This window comes from Colias eurytheme, chromosome 23, assembly GCF_061535395.1.
Source record: "Colias eurytheme isolate Ceu_HAF_F1 chromosome 23, ilColEury1 Martin Lab GWU primary, whole genome shotgun sequence".
NCBI classification, from domain to species: domain Eukaryota; kingdom Metazoa; phylum Arthropoda; class Insecta; order Lepidoptera; family Pieridae; genus Colias; species Colias eurytheme.
Window position 1 is genome coordinate 4,584,871 of NC_143002.1, and position 17,946 is coordinate 4,602,816.

Here is a 17,946-nt window from a genome sequence, read left to right on the forward strand (position 1 = left end):
CGTTGATAATTATTATTTCTTCATCATTTACATGTTGTTAAATGTTAGTAAAAATAAACTTTGACTGTTAATACTTTTGTTCAGTATTTACCTGTATGATTTTTGCTTGGTAATTAATATGTATATTTTCATGTCGTATAGCTAATTATAAATATAAGTGTGATGTGAAACTAGCTGGATTTATTTTTACACACTCACAGCCATATATTTTATATTAAAATAGTGTTAATAGTGTAAATCATAATATTTTTTCACAATTAAAAATATTTCCTTTTTTCTGATGGTATTGGCATCGAATTAAACCGCGCTGTCGTTTCGTTCACTAAAAGTGATGTTATGAGGACCGAATATGTAGTCGCCTCAACTTACGGAAACGAGAGTAACCTGCGTTGTCTGTTAGTTATTGTATAGTCGAATTTAACGTTACATGGAAATTGGAATCTAAATATATTATGTACCTATACTTATATTATTAAATCTGTACATGAAATATATTTCCTAAATAACTATCACGGGGTGACTACTATAGGCCGAAAACAACATGTGTTATGCCGAGAACCTGAAACGAGAATTGCGGCTCACAGCTGACCGCGAACGGCATGTACTATCCCGTGAGACCGAAACCTTCACTGAGAGGGAATTACGTCTCACTACTGATCACGACAGTCATATTTTATCTCGAGAATCTGAAACTTTACTCAATATGAAGACCGTTTGACAAATGATAGGGTGCATCATAATATTATTCGATCTCTTGAAGATGAACATGAGCATAAGCAATGACTAGAGTAGGGACGCGAATATTACCATTATTTGAGATAAGAACGATTAATAAGTTTGTTTAATGAAAGATTAAGAATTGAAACTATTCGGTCTCTGGAAACGGACGAATATCGAGAGGCCCCTCTTACTGCAGACAGATTTCGACATAGTCTTAATGACTTAGATTAGAGGTAAACATAGAAGATCAATCTACGAATTCGGTGGTGGGGTCCGACAAATATAATAAAAGTGGGTTTGCTTATAACCTCACAATTGATTACAGATCATCTTCTGTATAGGCGATATTAACGTAGTATGTTATTTTTGTAATGCTTTAAAGTGGAGTAAGGAGTCGGCTTTCGTTTGAAGATACACCGGAACCTTTGAAATCACTACTTTTGGAGGAACATGTGCAATCTAAACAGTTCTTAGACAATATTCGCTCTTATAGTAGTGCGTTTAAAATGATCCTTTGGTGCTCAACAATTATCAGAAGGTACTTTCATGCTTACTTTTAAGATACAAAGTCAAGTTTACCATTTGATAGGATCCCTTTTGCCTGAAGGCCAACCTAAGTTTCTTTAAATATATTTTGTATTCGACTACAACGAATAGTCTAATACAAGAATTATCAATATTTCTCGAATTTAAAACTGAACTCATTTCACAATTTTAGAACATGTTTCATCAGGTTTATTCGTATGTATGCAGTTTTAAATCGACATTAGAAGCTTTTCCTCAAGATGGTGATATAAATATAAAATTGTTATAAATGCCGATAGACGGACGTCTATCGGCACTCAGGAACTTCCTGGGCGTGTTATAACGCCCGAGCCACAGTATTACAATTTTTTCTACAGCAGGGCGACGAATGTATTTTCGAATAGCAACGGAGGGGAACTCGCGGGGGGTCAAGTGACGCGGGCCACGTACCATTAACATGCTTAGTTTGTGGTACCGAGCGCGAAAGAAAGTCATCGTGTTTTTGTTTTGTTACTATGTAAACTAACGTAATTTAATACTTAGGTACATATTCTATAACGGTGCGCTCAAACTGTTAATCTACATTTAATTTAGATTATTATTTGAAATACTAAGCAATGTAGAATTTAAATCACATTCATTCATGTTTTCCTCAGATTTTCGATTTCCTCCGATTTTAAGATTTTCTTATCAGTGTTCAATTTTAATTTAGTTAATTTTTATAAGAGACAATTAAGAACATTCAAAAATAAAGTGTCACGTATTTTTTTTAAACGACGAATGACGAAAAACGACGTAATCGCGGACGAAGTCGCGGGCAACAGCTAGTAAATAAATAAATGAGTAATTAATGACAGTTGTCAGTGCGTTCCGTTCGTCGCAGCATACAAATCTGTGCATTAAGTCGAATTAACATCGTTAAACGAGCGGAATTGTGGCGTTTTTTTTGTTGGCAACACCAATTAGTGTTGGAGGGAAACCAGTATGTAAACTTGTACATGGTCTTGCCAACCGTGAATTTTTTTCTTCACTATTGACATAAGCTTGTTATTTCAGTTTTACAACCACTATAGAGAGTCTAGTATAAAAGTTCTTAATTGGGCAATAACGTGGCAATTAATGTTATGTAAATTTTGTGTTATTTACTCGTTAAAGGTTAGTACGGTAGTTTACTAATTTGTTTTTTGATTCATTAATATTCCGTTATTTTAAACGACCGTAAATTATTTTCACATACGCTTGTCATGCTAAAAATGAGTTGAATGCAATATTTTAACCATTTTGACAAATTTAATTGAGTTTATTACTTACTCGAAAGCATATTAGTTAAATAATGGAATTAATTTGTACGACAAGTACACTTATACATTAAAATGGTTTAAGAAATATGTGGATTGTAGATACATATTTTATTAAAAAAAATAACGTCTGAAATAATTGATAACAGCCGCACATGCACTGCACAGCTTATCAAACTTTTCAGTAATCCTTCTGATTTGTTTTTATTTCATAAGTATCTACCTATATAATATAATCTGATGATTGATTTTGTTTTATATAGTTTTTGTGTCATTTTATGATATTTTACTAGATGTTCAATCCTATCTAGATTTGGAGAGATTTTGAGTCGAAGAGTACAAGTAAGTATTATGTGTACCTATTATTCATTCCTTGTTAAATTTTTAACCGTTGTGAGAGAGACAAATAAAGGTTTTTATTATTTATTATTATAATGATTATAATAAAAAAACTAAATACAGTTGTAACTTCGTTTTATTTAAGAATAAAGGAAACAAAATGCTTGACGATATTTTACATTTACAAGTCTACTATAACAGGAATTCACCTAATACCGAATTGATATTAAACAGTAAATTAACCTTTAAAAAATCTATTTTATAATATTAATCTTACGTATACAATAAATTAATGAATATTTACAATACATTTTTTTCTATCATTACTATAATTTTGTACAAAATAGGCCAAAACATTGGGCATAGCCAAAAATAATTATGTTTATTGGAAGCAGAATTAATAGTTCCATTTAATGTACCTATAATCTATATTATTTATTGAAACATGTATAGATCTATTTATCTAGATAAGAAATGTAGCCTGTAATACACTGTTCGAAAAATCATTCACAAAAAAATACACCATATAGGTATCTGTAGAGCTTTGCGGTATATGTATTTTCACATTAATTTTTAATACAATCGATAACCGAGTTTAGTAGGTAGGTACATAACACAAGTAAATTAATTAAAACAATAATTAATCTGATTGCAATGTTACAAACGGACTTTACATATATTTATGATTGTACTGTGTACATTAGTTTTATTTAAACATTTCAACATAAAGTCGTCTAAACGTAACAAAGTCTGGTATTTGTCAAGCAATTAAGTTTAAACATGATAGGTCAGTCCGAGCTCAGTTGACTTTTGCGAATTTATTAGTGAAGGGACCTTTACAGTCATCTTTAGAACAAGATAATAACTAGCAAAACTATAGTTTAAATTTAAACTTCTATTAGACATAAATTCTTGAAATAAATCTTTTAGAATAAACATTAAAATCAATACATAATTAGTTAGTCACTTTTTTGAAATTTTTACCATTAAACAATGTCAGTCTCGAAAACCCAAATAAATATACTCAGTCTAATAATAAAAATAAATCGACATTATAATTGAATTCGTTACATAATTAATATATATGTATTAACTATAAAGATTATTAGAAGTAAAATAAGTACATAGGTACAAATGCAAACAAGGCAAACAATAGGTAATAATAATATTTAATTTAGACACTTTAATATTGAAGATTGAATTATTGGAAGGCTAGGCTATCTATTAGCTATAACTTAAATGATATCTAAAAAAACTATTACCATGGACTAATAAAATTATATTAGTCCATGCTATTACGGATATAATAGTTAAATGATACAGTATGTACGTGCCTTTATTTACAAATTTTATGAGGGTATGAAACAATGACAATAAGGATTGCACTTATTTGTAATAACAGTATGTCTATGTGTCTAAACCTTTATTCCTATTTATATTTTACTGACTCATATTGTACTAAAACTATGACGTGAGAATCGCAGATCTACCATATATTACACTCAATGCGTTCATGTCACTAAAATCACGTACAAGTATCCGAATTCGATTTTAAATGTCTTCCACAAATCAAGATGGCGGCTGTTCACGCGTTCCCGCGTGTTCCGAATGTCAATGCGGTTGGAGGGAATTCAGGATATTCATATTTATGGCGTGTTGGTGCGACGGTGGACCTCCCAAGAAGCTTAGTTGCGGTCTCGTGGCCGCGGCCATTGCGGCAAAAAGGGGGGGTGCCCCTCCCCCTCCGAATAAGGCAAAAGAGGGTGGAAGCAGAGGCCTCGCTGATAGACGAAGCTTTTCTATTTCAGCTTCTTGCAGACGTTTCGCTTTGGCCCGCCGATTTTGAAACCATATTTTCACCTGCAACGAAAGTACGTGATAATATTGCATAATGGTATAGGTAATATGTTACATGTGTTAAACTGTTGACATACAAATCTTGATAAATGTATTGATAGGTACTAGGACTAATTTGTCGTCAACGACCGTAAGCGTAAAGTATGTTAAATATAATAATTATGCTAAATTAATGCCCATACATGGCCACTTACAGTTCAATCGTACTTGCATACGGTTTTTAAAAGAGATTTAATCAACTATAAGTATTCGAATATTATTACCAAAGCTGGATTGACGATAATGTATTAAAGAACATAAACATGTATAAGCTGAAACAGCCGTTCGAAGATGGAAATATTTATTGAAAATTGATATCATTAATTCGTATCAATTCATATAGGTAAATAAGTAAAAACAGTCATTTAAAACTTCAACTAGTCAATACAAAAATGATGATGACTTATACAATATGGGAGTTCCTACTACCAAGCTACTACCTACTTACTTTATCGCATAAACTTAATATAAAACAAGCGTCAGATGACCAATTCAATATGTTTTAGATCTGTTGTTTTGGTCAAATCTTCAAAAAAAAAATGATCTTTCAAATTATGGCGAATTAATCATCGAGATAAAGTGTTGGAATATTGTTTGTCCTTTTGATTGCACTCATATAAAAATAGGTGGATATGGAAGTAACCTGTACTACAGCTAATAGACACAAAATTGACGCCCCATAAGAATTTAAGGCAGTATATACACATGCAGTATTGACTAATGAAATTACCTGTGTTTCAGTGAGCCTCAAAGACGACGAGAACTCCGCCCTCTCAGCTATGCTTAAGTACTGCTTGTCTCTAAACTTCTTCTCCAACGCAAGCAACTGCTGCGTTGTGAATGGTGTCCGTGGTTTTCTGTTGGGCTTGTGCTTTCGTAGTTGACAACGAACTACTGGCGGACCGCTGGGAGCACCTGCTGTAATAGAAATAAATAAATATTTCAGGACAATTTTCACACACGGCACGATCTGATCCCATACTAAGCTTTCGCTTGTGTTATGGAAACCAGATGGCTGATAAACATATATATAATACATATATAATTTTAAATAAATAATTATATAGATAATTAATTAACACCCAGACACAGAGCAAACATCTATGTTCATCACACAACTATTTGCCCCGGGTGGGAATCGAACCCACGACCTCTGGCTTGGAAGGCAGGGCCACTACCAACCAAGCCAACCGGTCAGTCAGTATAAATAACTATGTACATATTAATAGCCAGTGGGTCGTCTTGTTCCTAACATTCTCTTAGAGAACACTTGATCAATGATATTGGGACTCATTTGTCTTCAACGTAAGCGTAAAGTATCTTAATATCTTAATCTTAATATCTTAATCTTAATACTATTATAAAGGCGAAAGTTTGTAAGTATGTATGGATGTATGGATGTTTGTTACTCTTTCACGTAAAAGCTACTGAACCGATTACAATGAAATTTAGCACACATATAGAGGGTAACTTGGATTAACACATAGGATAGGTTTTATCCCGGAAATCCCACGGGAACGGGAACTATGCGGGTTTTCCTTTGAAAACGCGGGCGAAGCCGCGGGCGGAAATCTAGTGTTGGTATCAAATCAAATCATCAAATCATGGTACTTGGTAGTAGCCTATGTGCTAATCCAGACTGTAATCTATTGTCTATAATCTCTGTTTAATTGAATTAACTGAATAGAAAGAAAGAATAGTAGTACATATATATATTATCCTAGAAGACGAGATAAATCTTTCTATACTGAAAAGCGTGTCCTGAATCACTCGGAGATTCACAACACAACTTAAAGACTATAAAGACAGCTAAGTATAATTTAAATATTCACATTTCTATAGTATTTAAACAGGTCAATAAACGGAAACAGGACAGCCATTATACAGTGCAGCGATTCGAGGTTAATATTCAAAGGAACAATATCGATTCTATACCGATACATCCGGTAAACATTGTATTCGGTAAATTAATTAACGTGTGACGTCATAAATTAGGCGGTAAAATGTTTTAGAGGTTACCATGGCAATTTTTTAAGCATTTCTTTACGCATTATAGTTTAGTGAATAACGTCAAGTGCAATTAGTTAAAAGGATTTTAATTAACATATTTTAGCAAATAGGTAGATTTCCATGAAAGCTAAAAATTCATATAAATATGTAGGTATATATATTGATGTAAGAAATCGATTTTGGATTTTTTTGTGCAAAAAGAATTGGAATAGATGACGTAGATATATTATGTTATTTGTTGTAACAATTTACCAAAAAGATGGTAGGTATATTTTACTTATTGAAGTCATATAATATATAATGTTTGTTTAACATATTCTGACCTATATTAATATTAAGTGTCCAAAGACATGATTATTCAAATGACATAAAGCGATTATAAACACTTTATTTATCGTTCGTTGACTTTATTGTTCCATGACCTACATTAACATACAAACAGCGCAGTCAAATCTATTATGCTATCACTGCTATAATTAACATTAATTAAATGATTAAGGAATGCATATGCATGTGCATATACTTAATTCTACTGTGGTAAAGCTAAAAAAACAAAGATATTGAAAAATATCAGTTTTACTATTGATATCAAACTATAATATGTGACAAGTTTATTTGTGATCAAAGTTATGTGTAGTTACGTATCTAAATAAACTCAAACATTTAATTATTCAATAAGACTTCTTTTAGTCCGGGATACATCGCCCATTTTTGCAAGTGATTACTATCAAGCTAATTTTTCGTGAGTAGCTTTATTTTGATGAGATGCCCAATAATTTCATGTACGAAACTCTCGATTGTGGTAGCTTACAGAGGTAACAAGGATAAAAATTTTTGATTTGACGGTTCTCAAATATTTATTACGCAATTTGTAGGACAATATGTCTGTTGAATTATATAAGTATTAAATAAGTGAAAATAAAAAAATCAGCTGGTTAGTAATCATTTATGATGACTTCGTTATCGATACACATTGGAAAGGGGGACTCTTTGATCAAACCATAGATTTTGTAGGACAAATATTTTTTCGAATAATTTAGATAATTATCTTGAGATTGAACAAAAAAAAACATTCAGTTAGTAATTAATATTTGAGAACCATCAAATCAAAATATTTTATCCTTGTTTCCTCTGGTAGCTACCACAATCGAGAGTTTTGTACATGAAATTATTGGGCATCTCATCAAAATAAAGCTACTCACGAAAAATTAGCTTGATAGTAATCACTTGCAAAAATGGGCGATGTATCCCGGACTATTTTAGAAGCACTTTCGAATCGTCATTACTTATATTCACTAACATTAGTTAATAAGTCACGTACTAACATTAATGGATCTCTGTAATCTAATTGTTTAAATAAATAAATAAATAAATAAATAAAATAAATAAAGCACAATACCGAAAAAAAAAAAAAAAAATTACATATTTTTAACATTTACCACCGATTCGGAAAGCAGCTTGTATATCTATGGAGAAGAACCGGCAATAATTCACAAAGTCATAGACAACCAACCAATACTTATAATTGGTATAAATTGTATAATTTTTTAATACATACAAAGTAGTTTTACAATTATTCTTTCAGTTTTAGTTAGGTCTTCATAAACTAAAGCCTTTCGTTTTGATAGTAAATAAAAAAATCGTACTTATTATTATTCTAACCAAGCGAAGCGAAAGCGAATCATGATTGTTATTAAAGAATTAGCTTTGATCGGAAAAAGCTATAGATTAAAGGATGAAGAAAAGCTAAGAATTTAATAACTACTATAGGTATTATTCGACCAAGCCAATTAGACGCTCGGGTGGAATGCGGCCTCCCCGCCCGCTTACCGCCTCAGGTACCGCGTTCGCCTTAGTACGGTTCGCAGCATCGACGCATTCGTATGTTTCGCATCGCTAGTTATTTCTGTACTTTTTATTGAAATCGTTAAATCTTGTTATTGACTGTTAAGTTTTTAGTTGTTAATTATTTAAGTTTTACTGTGTTGTTATTCCTATGAATAGCCCTCGAAATGGGGAAAAATAAGACTATTCATAGCGGAGAGCGAACAGTGATATTACGAGTGTTACATTTTTTGCTATCTGTAACCGAGACATGGGCGGGTGACGTCACAGTTGAAAAGGGTCTAGTTGGCTTGGTCACGTAGTACCTATATTTCTACAAACAAATAAGCAACTAACTCGGCTTTAGCCATCCGTAACACTTCAATATGGTTGATTGAATTGAATTGTAATTGGCATTGCGAGAAAACTAAAAATATTCGGTATTTTCTCGTTTCTCGATAATTAAACAAAACAATAAGCGCATAGACAAGTGTTTGTGTAAACAACAGTGTTGTTCAATTATTTTGAATAATTGTACTTGTATACGTAGTATATTATTATTAGTCTGTGATTGTACCTAATTTATAAACACGTTGTATGAATTAAAAAAATACGTAGATTACTTCTTCAAAGAAAAGTGCCATTGAAAATAGTATTTTTTTAAAAATTCGATATTTTTATGAAGTAGGTACCTTTTTCACATTCGTTATTCAAATATATTGAGACCCAGATTACCTACTGACTTACTTTAAGTATGAACCGCATGTTAATTTTTTTATTAAACATTGCAAATAAATACCGGACGTCGTTGTTTTAGGACGTTAACGGCATCCTCACAAATAAATGACATGCGAAATGAAGTTAAAAGCAAACAGATGAATGGTTATGATAATCAGCAAGATTATTATTTTAACGGACTGAAATTCTATGAGACAACTGAATTGAATAGAATACAAATATTCTTATATCTTAGTTTCCCACTCATATTGCCAGTAAATACCGCTGCATTGACGGCAGATGTTATTGAGACCCGATACAATACAGTAAGATACAAACTAAAAAGGCAAGTATAAATGCCTTTTGCGAGTGATAAAATACAAACAATTTCAATGGCCCAACCCTTAGACATATCAATGCGATGCCTTACGCTAATGAAGATATAATATCCATCTCTATACGTATTTATTTTCCCGCGCGTACGGCACCGCCATTTTGTTTTGATGACAGACTATAGACAATTTGTGCGTAATGACGCTCAATTATGCGCGCTCTTTGTTTTTAATAGGATTTAGTTGTCAATGTCGAAATTTAATTGGTATTGTAATCTCTTTCGGTCAAATGCGTTATGCAGATGTTTATTAAGGCTTTAAATTGGTTGGATTTATATGAATTGCATATTCACGTTTTCAATGGCTATCTAACGATAGTTTACTTAGCCGTATGATTTATATAGCCATTATTACTGAATATTTCCGTTATAAATATATTTGTTCATTAAAAACTTGCCATATTTCTTCGTAATCTATGTGTTTATTTGTATTTAGATCAAAAACAGAAATAATAAGATATTATCATAATAAAGGGTAATTATGTTTGTACTTACATAAGTTAGTTTTTCAAAGTAATTAATTAAAAAACGTCACGTCCTCTAATGATCTAAAGAAATGATGAAGGGTTATTTGTTTTTCTAATGATAAAATAAATTGACTAGGTGTGTTACGCTTTTATAATATCTAGGTACACCTACTCATAAACACAAAACAAAACCAAACAAGTCTTTTAATTTATACTTCAAAGGGGATTGATAAGTTTCAGTCAACACAATAAAAACACCCTACATACCTATCAACTTATAAAACAACCCCATTTCACATAACCGATATTACACAGAGTGTAACTAAGTAGTTTGTGAATGTGTCCAATTAAATCGGAATATAAACGTGTGTATGATCTGTGCATTTTCCGGTAAATAAAATTATCGATGCTTCACTGCTCTCGATGTTTTTACCGATGTTTCTGCGAATCGATAGACATCTCGATTCGTATTAGATTTAATTGATTCTGTATTAATGTTTCCGATAAACTAGGTTTAATTAATTACTGAATGATTTTGTTTCGTAAATTATTTTGAAATTGCTTGGCTATCTTGGTCTGGATTTTGTGTCGCATGTAGGCGCTTTCTACTGCTAATTGCTGATATTTTTTACCATTGATAACTTTAAAATTGAATACCTATGTGATGTGACTGTGTAGTGTGTTTTGTAAACTTTTACGAATAATAATTTCAATAATGTTTGTATAATACTTTCCTACGCTAAACTTTACCGCATGTTTTAAAATACTGACAACCTATCTAATAATTAGCGAACTAGAGAAAAACGAATAGCAATTAGTAAAAAAATATATTTTTAATAACGGTTATTTTAAAATATTTAGGTAGGTAGGTCTACTAATTTTTATTTATGAAGATTATTACCAAGTATCTTGTGTTTTAGAAAATTATCTGTCAAAACGAGCATTTATAAATTGATAATAAATAGTCATTGGTACACCCGTCTCCGCCTGTTTTTGCAGAGTTATCATCCATGTTAAAGAATAAATAATAGTTGAGGTCTTGTCAATACAAAATGGCAACCTCAATAAAAACTTGACGATGGTCGATTGTATAATTTTTGCTTCACCTTTCTGGCTTATCAGTTACTCAACTCTTCACACTTACGCAATTAGCCGTAAGTCAGACAAGGACAGCGATAACGCATGGCGGCGAAGGAAATTTTATAGCTTTTCACGGATGTTTAATTTTTATAGAGAGTAGGTTTTAGTTTTAATAACGATAACAATTTCATATAAAATTATCGATTTATCGATTTGCTTATTTCTTAAGCTGATAATGGCAATTAATGGCAGGCTTTGCCTTTAATTCTGTGCTATAGGAAAGTTTTGAAATGAATTTAAAAGATAAATTAAATCGCGTGTTTCTGTAAAAGATACAATAAAAGGTAGTAGTACCTTTAGGGCATTAAGTACCTACATAATAGATTTAAACATAAACTATAGGTAGTTAAGAAAAAAATAATAATTTTATTTTTCTGATCTTTTGGAGCTAAGAAAGCTGAGAATTTTGTAATATGTATTATAGGAATATTAAAAGTAGTTTTCCTTTTCAAATCTATCAAATACGAGGTAGGTAACTATAATATGATATCATAGAAAAAAACATTTATATAAATAATTTTTAATCTGTATTTAACCGCACAAAAAGCATAGTCTGTGGTCACAGTCTGTGGTCGTGGCACAGACCACAGACAACAGACTACAAACAACAATTTTACAATTTGTCCCGCGCGCGCTTTTTGCGCTTCTGTAATTGGCGTTCACCTGCGTACGCTCCCCGCCAGCATAGCGCCCAAATATGGCATCCCGCTCAGACATTTCGCTTTTTAAGACTATCTGACAAATGTGTAATTATTAATATCGCTCCCGCAGACGCATTTGGCCACGATTCGCATACCAAGGGTTTTTCTTGAGGCTACGTTCTTTCAGCGTTGAGTTTTGATGATGCAGGTTTTCCGCTATTCATAAAAATGTTATTAATAAAATTAATATACCATCATTAGTTGATATTTACAACAATAAAGCCAAATATTCACCCGCGTAAAAAGAAAAACCCGCATAATTCCCGTTCCCGTGGGATTTCTGGCATAAAAACTATCCCATGTCCTTTTTCGGATCTCGATGGACCTCTTTACCAAATTTCATCTAAATCGGTTCAGTTGTTGAGGCGTCAAGAAAAGATAGACAGATAGAGTCACTTTAGCACTTATACATATATCTACAGGGTGTAATCGTTAAGTGTGATTATTTCGTAACTTTTACAGATACCAAAAAACTTTAAACTGATATCGACAGCCCTTAGGAACGAACGGTTTATTTATATCATCATGCTAAGACAAACAGGAGCGGAGCAATGCGAGTAAAACCGCAGGGCACAGGTTGTTAAGATAAGAAAAGGTGGAAATATGTTTAAAATTACGATTCATGTTTTAGAGAATGACAAATATTGTTCACGTTACATCGTTATTTCTTAATTATTTAATAATTTTATAACCATTCAAGGACTGTCATCACAGAAAACGTATAGATATAAATTTTAAAGTTTATTATCAGAGGACATTTTAATGATGTTATAAATAATAAGTCTATAAAAGGTTTAATTATAAAAATCAAAGGTGTGGCAAATTAAATGGTTCCTCTCGCTAATTTTCACCTGTCCAATACAGTGCAGCTGCGAATCTAAAATATGGAAATTATTGTAAAAACACTTGTAAATTCAACTAAACAATTCTATAATTTAGCACGCTAACTTTTCAGTAATTAGGATTAGCTTTCCTTTATGTTTTATGAAATTTTGTAGTGTGGTAGAGTTGACAAATTGAACAATGAACATACTTATTACTTACCTACTTTACAGATAACAATAACAATTTTTGTTTTTGAACTTATGTTAGTACATACTAGTAATAAATATAGGAAGATAAAAATGAAAAAAAATATTTTTATCAACTAATTATTTAGGTACAGTAAATTATTCCTTTCTAGAGAATTTCTACCGTTTGACTTAAAAAAAAAGAAATCATGAAGCAAAAATATTTGAATTAACTGTTACATTTTCTCGTATTTAAGTACACGATTTCCTATATTCCATCTTGAAACACCTCAAATGAAACTATTTACTATCATTACCGCGTCTAGGATCACTAGGGGGTCCCACCTCATTACCTTATAATTACATACATACTTATTAGAAATTTGCTGTATTCGCTTATACAGGGTGTCCCACTATTGGTATACTAAGCGCGAAGGAACTTGTAGTTTTGCATACACTGATCACATAAAAAATACTTAAAAAAAAAAATTGGGTCCTAAATTTTTCCTGAAAATCCATGTTTTCTTCTCTAGCTTCGCGCAGCCGGCATATACTGCTTCTCTAATATGAGCATTTGTCTATGAAAACATAATCTTAAACGATAGCTCACGTGCTGGTGGCAAAGTTGGGCAGGTTGCTTGTTTTGGGTGTACACATAGAGTTTTAAGAATTCATCTATTTGAAAAAAAAATGTGTCTGTATTTTTTAAATTATTTTTTACGTACTCAGCGTATGCAAAACTATAACCTCCTTTGAGCTTAGTATACCAACAGTGGGACACCCTGTATATGGTATAAGTAACCATTACACCTAGTGAACCCCCCGTGGCGAATCACGGGAAAGCCTACTTTTTATACGAAAATTTACAATTCATTAATGCAATTTTAACAAGAAATAATTTATATGAAGTAGGTACTTGAGATGTTTTTAAACGTTAACAAGCTGGGTTTTTGTTTGTTACTTTGCGTTTCTTTTGGAGTATATTTATAAAGGTATTATTTGCTCAATTATATTTATTTTTATATTATAATTATAATAAATAGGTATTTACAAGCCTGTAGACCGTAGTAGGCTTTACTTGGGTTAATTACAGAATTTTAAATTTTATGAAAAAAAGTTAAAATGCTTCTTTCTATAGTCTGATGTATAAACAACAATTGAGAGTGAAATCAGGGTGTGAAAAATGTATGTTAAAAAAACATGCATAGCTTAATGAAACAATTACATGTTCTAAGTGATTTGCGAATATTCAATTAAATACTTATATAATATGTATCTATAATTTTATCGTATCTACATACTGCAGTACCTATACAAGTTTTCATTAGAGATACGTAGATATTTGTTACAAGATTTTCTACTTAATTTTTCTTTAATTGCAATATATTTCCACGTATGTAGGCACACGTTTTTAAATATTTAAATGAACACCGTATCAGTATCTCAAATGTAATTGAAACATATTCCACGAAAGGGAAACTATTCATTGAGTTTATAAAGCGATTTGTACACTATATTTGTACCTCGAAAGTTGTATTCGAGCTATCTCTAATTGCGTCTCGTTTAAGGCAAAACCGGGGCGGTTGGCTAGTTAAGTCAAAAGGAGAAACGATTTCTTGCAATACCCCATAATTTATTACCTGGTTTTAAAATGTTACGCGTAGCAAGAAAATATTTTAAGATGGAAAACATATGGCTATATTTGGGTTTATAACATCGTGATGCGTAGATATGGTTGGAAAGTTCTTTGCTTTCAAGTATCGTACGATTGGTTTATGTGAGATACCGTTTAATGTGTTATGTGGATTATTTAATAGTGTGGTACTAAGTCGAGTATGGTTTGATCACGCTCTGTTCCAGGATATAACAAAATAGACTTTTCATTTAAAGGTGCCTATGGTATATGATATAAGCAGGGTTTAAAGAGGGTTAGGGTTGGGTTTAAATCTTGTGTTCTAAAAAGTTTTTTTTTTTTTATAAAGGAAAGGTTACGGACTACGGTTTGTATTCTGTTGAGTAAAGATAAATACTAAGTATGCAAGTTAGGTACTATATAATTTATTTGCAGTTAACTCAAATACGCATACACCCTCACTCAGTAGCCGAAAGGTGCGTATCTACTGGGTACAGATAAATGATAAAAACTGAATCATCTATTTTTTTCATAAAATACAAAGGGTTAATCCCAGATGTTCTCAAACATGGCGATAGAAGTCTTCTGCAAATATATTTTTTATTGCTAATCTAAAATAGTCTTTATGTAGTTGACACATCGTGTGTTTTTAAGTGGTTTTTAATTTTTATACTACCTATCTATACTAGATAATATTATAAAGCTGAAGAGTTTGTTTGTTTGAGCGCGCTAATCTCGGGAACTACTGGTCCGATTTGAAAAATTCTTTCGGCGTTAGATAGCCCATTTATCGAGGAAGGTTATAGGCTATATATCATCACGCTACGACCAGCAGGAGTGGAGCCACGGAGGTGAAACCGCGCGGAGCAGCTAGTACATATATAATAAATGCTGATGGTATGAAGTATTCGTTATTACCACCTAACAGTTTTAAACAGCAGATTAGTTGGGAAGAGGCTATCCGCTATAGCATTCGAAACAAATGAGGAAACTACGCAGTTTTATAATGGGACAAAAAACATTTCACACTAACAAACTAGTTTGACATTGAATGCACTAGAAAAAGAGTTTCTATGAACGTTCATATAAATTCCTTTTATCTGAAAGTTTTTCTGAACAAAATATACGTTCATTCATTAGGAGTAACGGTTGCTTTCCGTTCATTCATCGGTCATCATTCAATTCATATTGATCGTTAGCAAATTCATAAGAAAATCTGGTGTTGCCCTAGAATCTGGTTCCATACGTATTAATAAAAATATAGTAAACTAGCTGTGCACCCCGGCTTTGCATGTATACCTACTGTCGAAGATTAGTCATATCAACTCAGAAACCTCCGTGGGTTCATGCACAACACTTTACTGACGATCACAATATTATGATGAAATGTTATACATTATACGATTCTATAAAATACATCAAACAAATATAATTTATTTTTATTTGGATAAATGATATTGTACTAAAACCGCTCTACATAGGTATTATAAAATTCATTAACAACTCTATCAGTCTAAATTTTAATTGAGGACAAAATACAAGAATAAATAATATTCTAGATTTAGAATTTCATAAACATTTAAACTAAATTCGACATAAATAGGCAATCAAACCGTAGTTACATATAATATTGTGTAATTATAAAGACTCAAGATCTCATTGGTCAAATAATTACCAGATACAAATCAATTGGATATGCAGGAAATAATTAAATTGAAAACCTGACTTTCTTGATTAAAAGTATAATCTTTTAATTGATTTACGATCGCTTCTTTGTTGCAGCTTACGTAAAATGGAACTTTAATGAAGCAAGTACGAATAGAACTTTAATTGTGCACTTAATTAGAGTAATTTCAATTACATAGTAGTTCAAAATATGACGCACGCTATGTTAGTTACTATTCTTTCCTAGGGGCACCTAGACAAGGGTGTAGAGTTTATAATTTTTCAGTGTAACCTCTTTGGTGGTATATATATTTAAAAAAAGTAAAGATGGCTCATTTTTGGCGCGGTTTTGGAAGGAAAAGTCCTGTAAATTCAGTGACATCCGTGAATTCATATGTGATTTGTACTTGTGTTCGTGACATAGTTTTCAAATAGCACCTTGAAGTTAAAGATTATAGTTTATAGAATTCAATTTTCATTGGTATTTTTCAATAGTTTTAACATAATGCTGTTAATTTGCTCGTCAATTATTTTTCAATAGTAGGTACTTCTCAATTACAATATTCAGGCATCAGACAAGAAGAATTTCTTGTTCTGAACTATCTATGTAATTCTTGGTAACAACTTCATTTTTTATTGAAGAAATTCTTATAATAAATGCAACTCAAAGCTTTCTTATCTGGTCTGATTACCATGTTAGATTGTCGGATACAATTATAATATAACAATAATTAGTTATGTATGAATTAATTATGGGATTTAATGAAGCGGCGCAGTTTAACTTGAGATTATTTTTTTACAAACTTCGCGTGATTATTATATGTGATGTTTAGCGTACATAATATTATATTATAATAATATTCTTTATGTTAATACAATTAAATCCAGGAAATGTTATGTTATTATATATTAATATATCTATGAATATAGATTTACCTAGTTAGGTGAGAAGTTTTTGTTTCAGTGCTTGCTTATTTAAATTATTTACAGTACGGCCGGCAAAAAAGATATTATGTTAAATATTTTTAATTTCATGTCGGTAATATACATACATATAATATGGTATAATGGCCTATTATCATATTTAACAACATGTACCTATCTATATGCTTGAAATAATTCATAAAATACTTATATGCAATAAATATTTGTTTAAACTAGGACCTATTTGAAACCCCTATGCATTTGTTTCCAATTTGCTAAAACCTTTAGTCATAATGATTAAAAATTCTTATTTATTCCGAAAAATATTAAAACTATCTACGACCTGTGCTACGACTCATAAATTATGAGGGTAATTATACTAATTGCATGTTTTACTAATTCAGATGACATGAGAATGTGTACACATGAAAATTCTTGAAAATATTTATTATTTATTTATTTAGAACTAGCTGTTCCCCGCGGTTTCACACGCATTGCTCCGCCCCTGTTGGTCTTAGCGTGATGATATTATAGCCTTCCTCGATGAATGGGCTATCTAACACGGAAATAATTTTTCAAATCCGACCAGTAACCTGAGGTTAGCGCGTTCAATCAAACAAACAAACAAAATCATCAGTTTTATAACTTTAGTATAGAGTATAGATTTATCACAACCAAGTCCAAAT

At 31.5% G+C, this 17,946-nt stretch overlaps 1 protein-coding gene across 1 annotated transcript in view; it reads right to left on the bottom strand.

Annotated features, from left to right (window-relative positions):
- Positions 1-3,000: 3,000 nt before the first annotated feature.
- Positions 3,001-17,946, bottom strand: part of LOC149898268 (uncharacterized) — a 29,491-nt gene continuing 14,545 nt past the window's right edge. Inside the window, exons 2-3 of the mRNA XM_090115529.1 lie at positions 5,509-5,696; positions 3,001-4,742 (exon numbers count right to left, since the gene is read on the bottom strand). Of these exons, the coding sequence (XP_089971655.1) occupies positions 4,494-4,742; positions 5,509-5,696 (437 nt within the window). The 3' untranslated portion in view covers positions 3,001-4,493. The remainder of the gene's footprint in view (positions 4,743-5,508; positions 5,697-17,946) is intronic.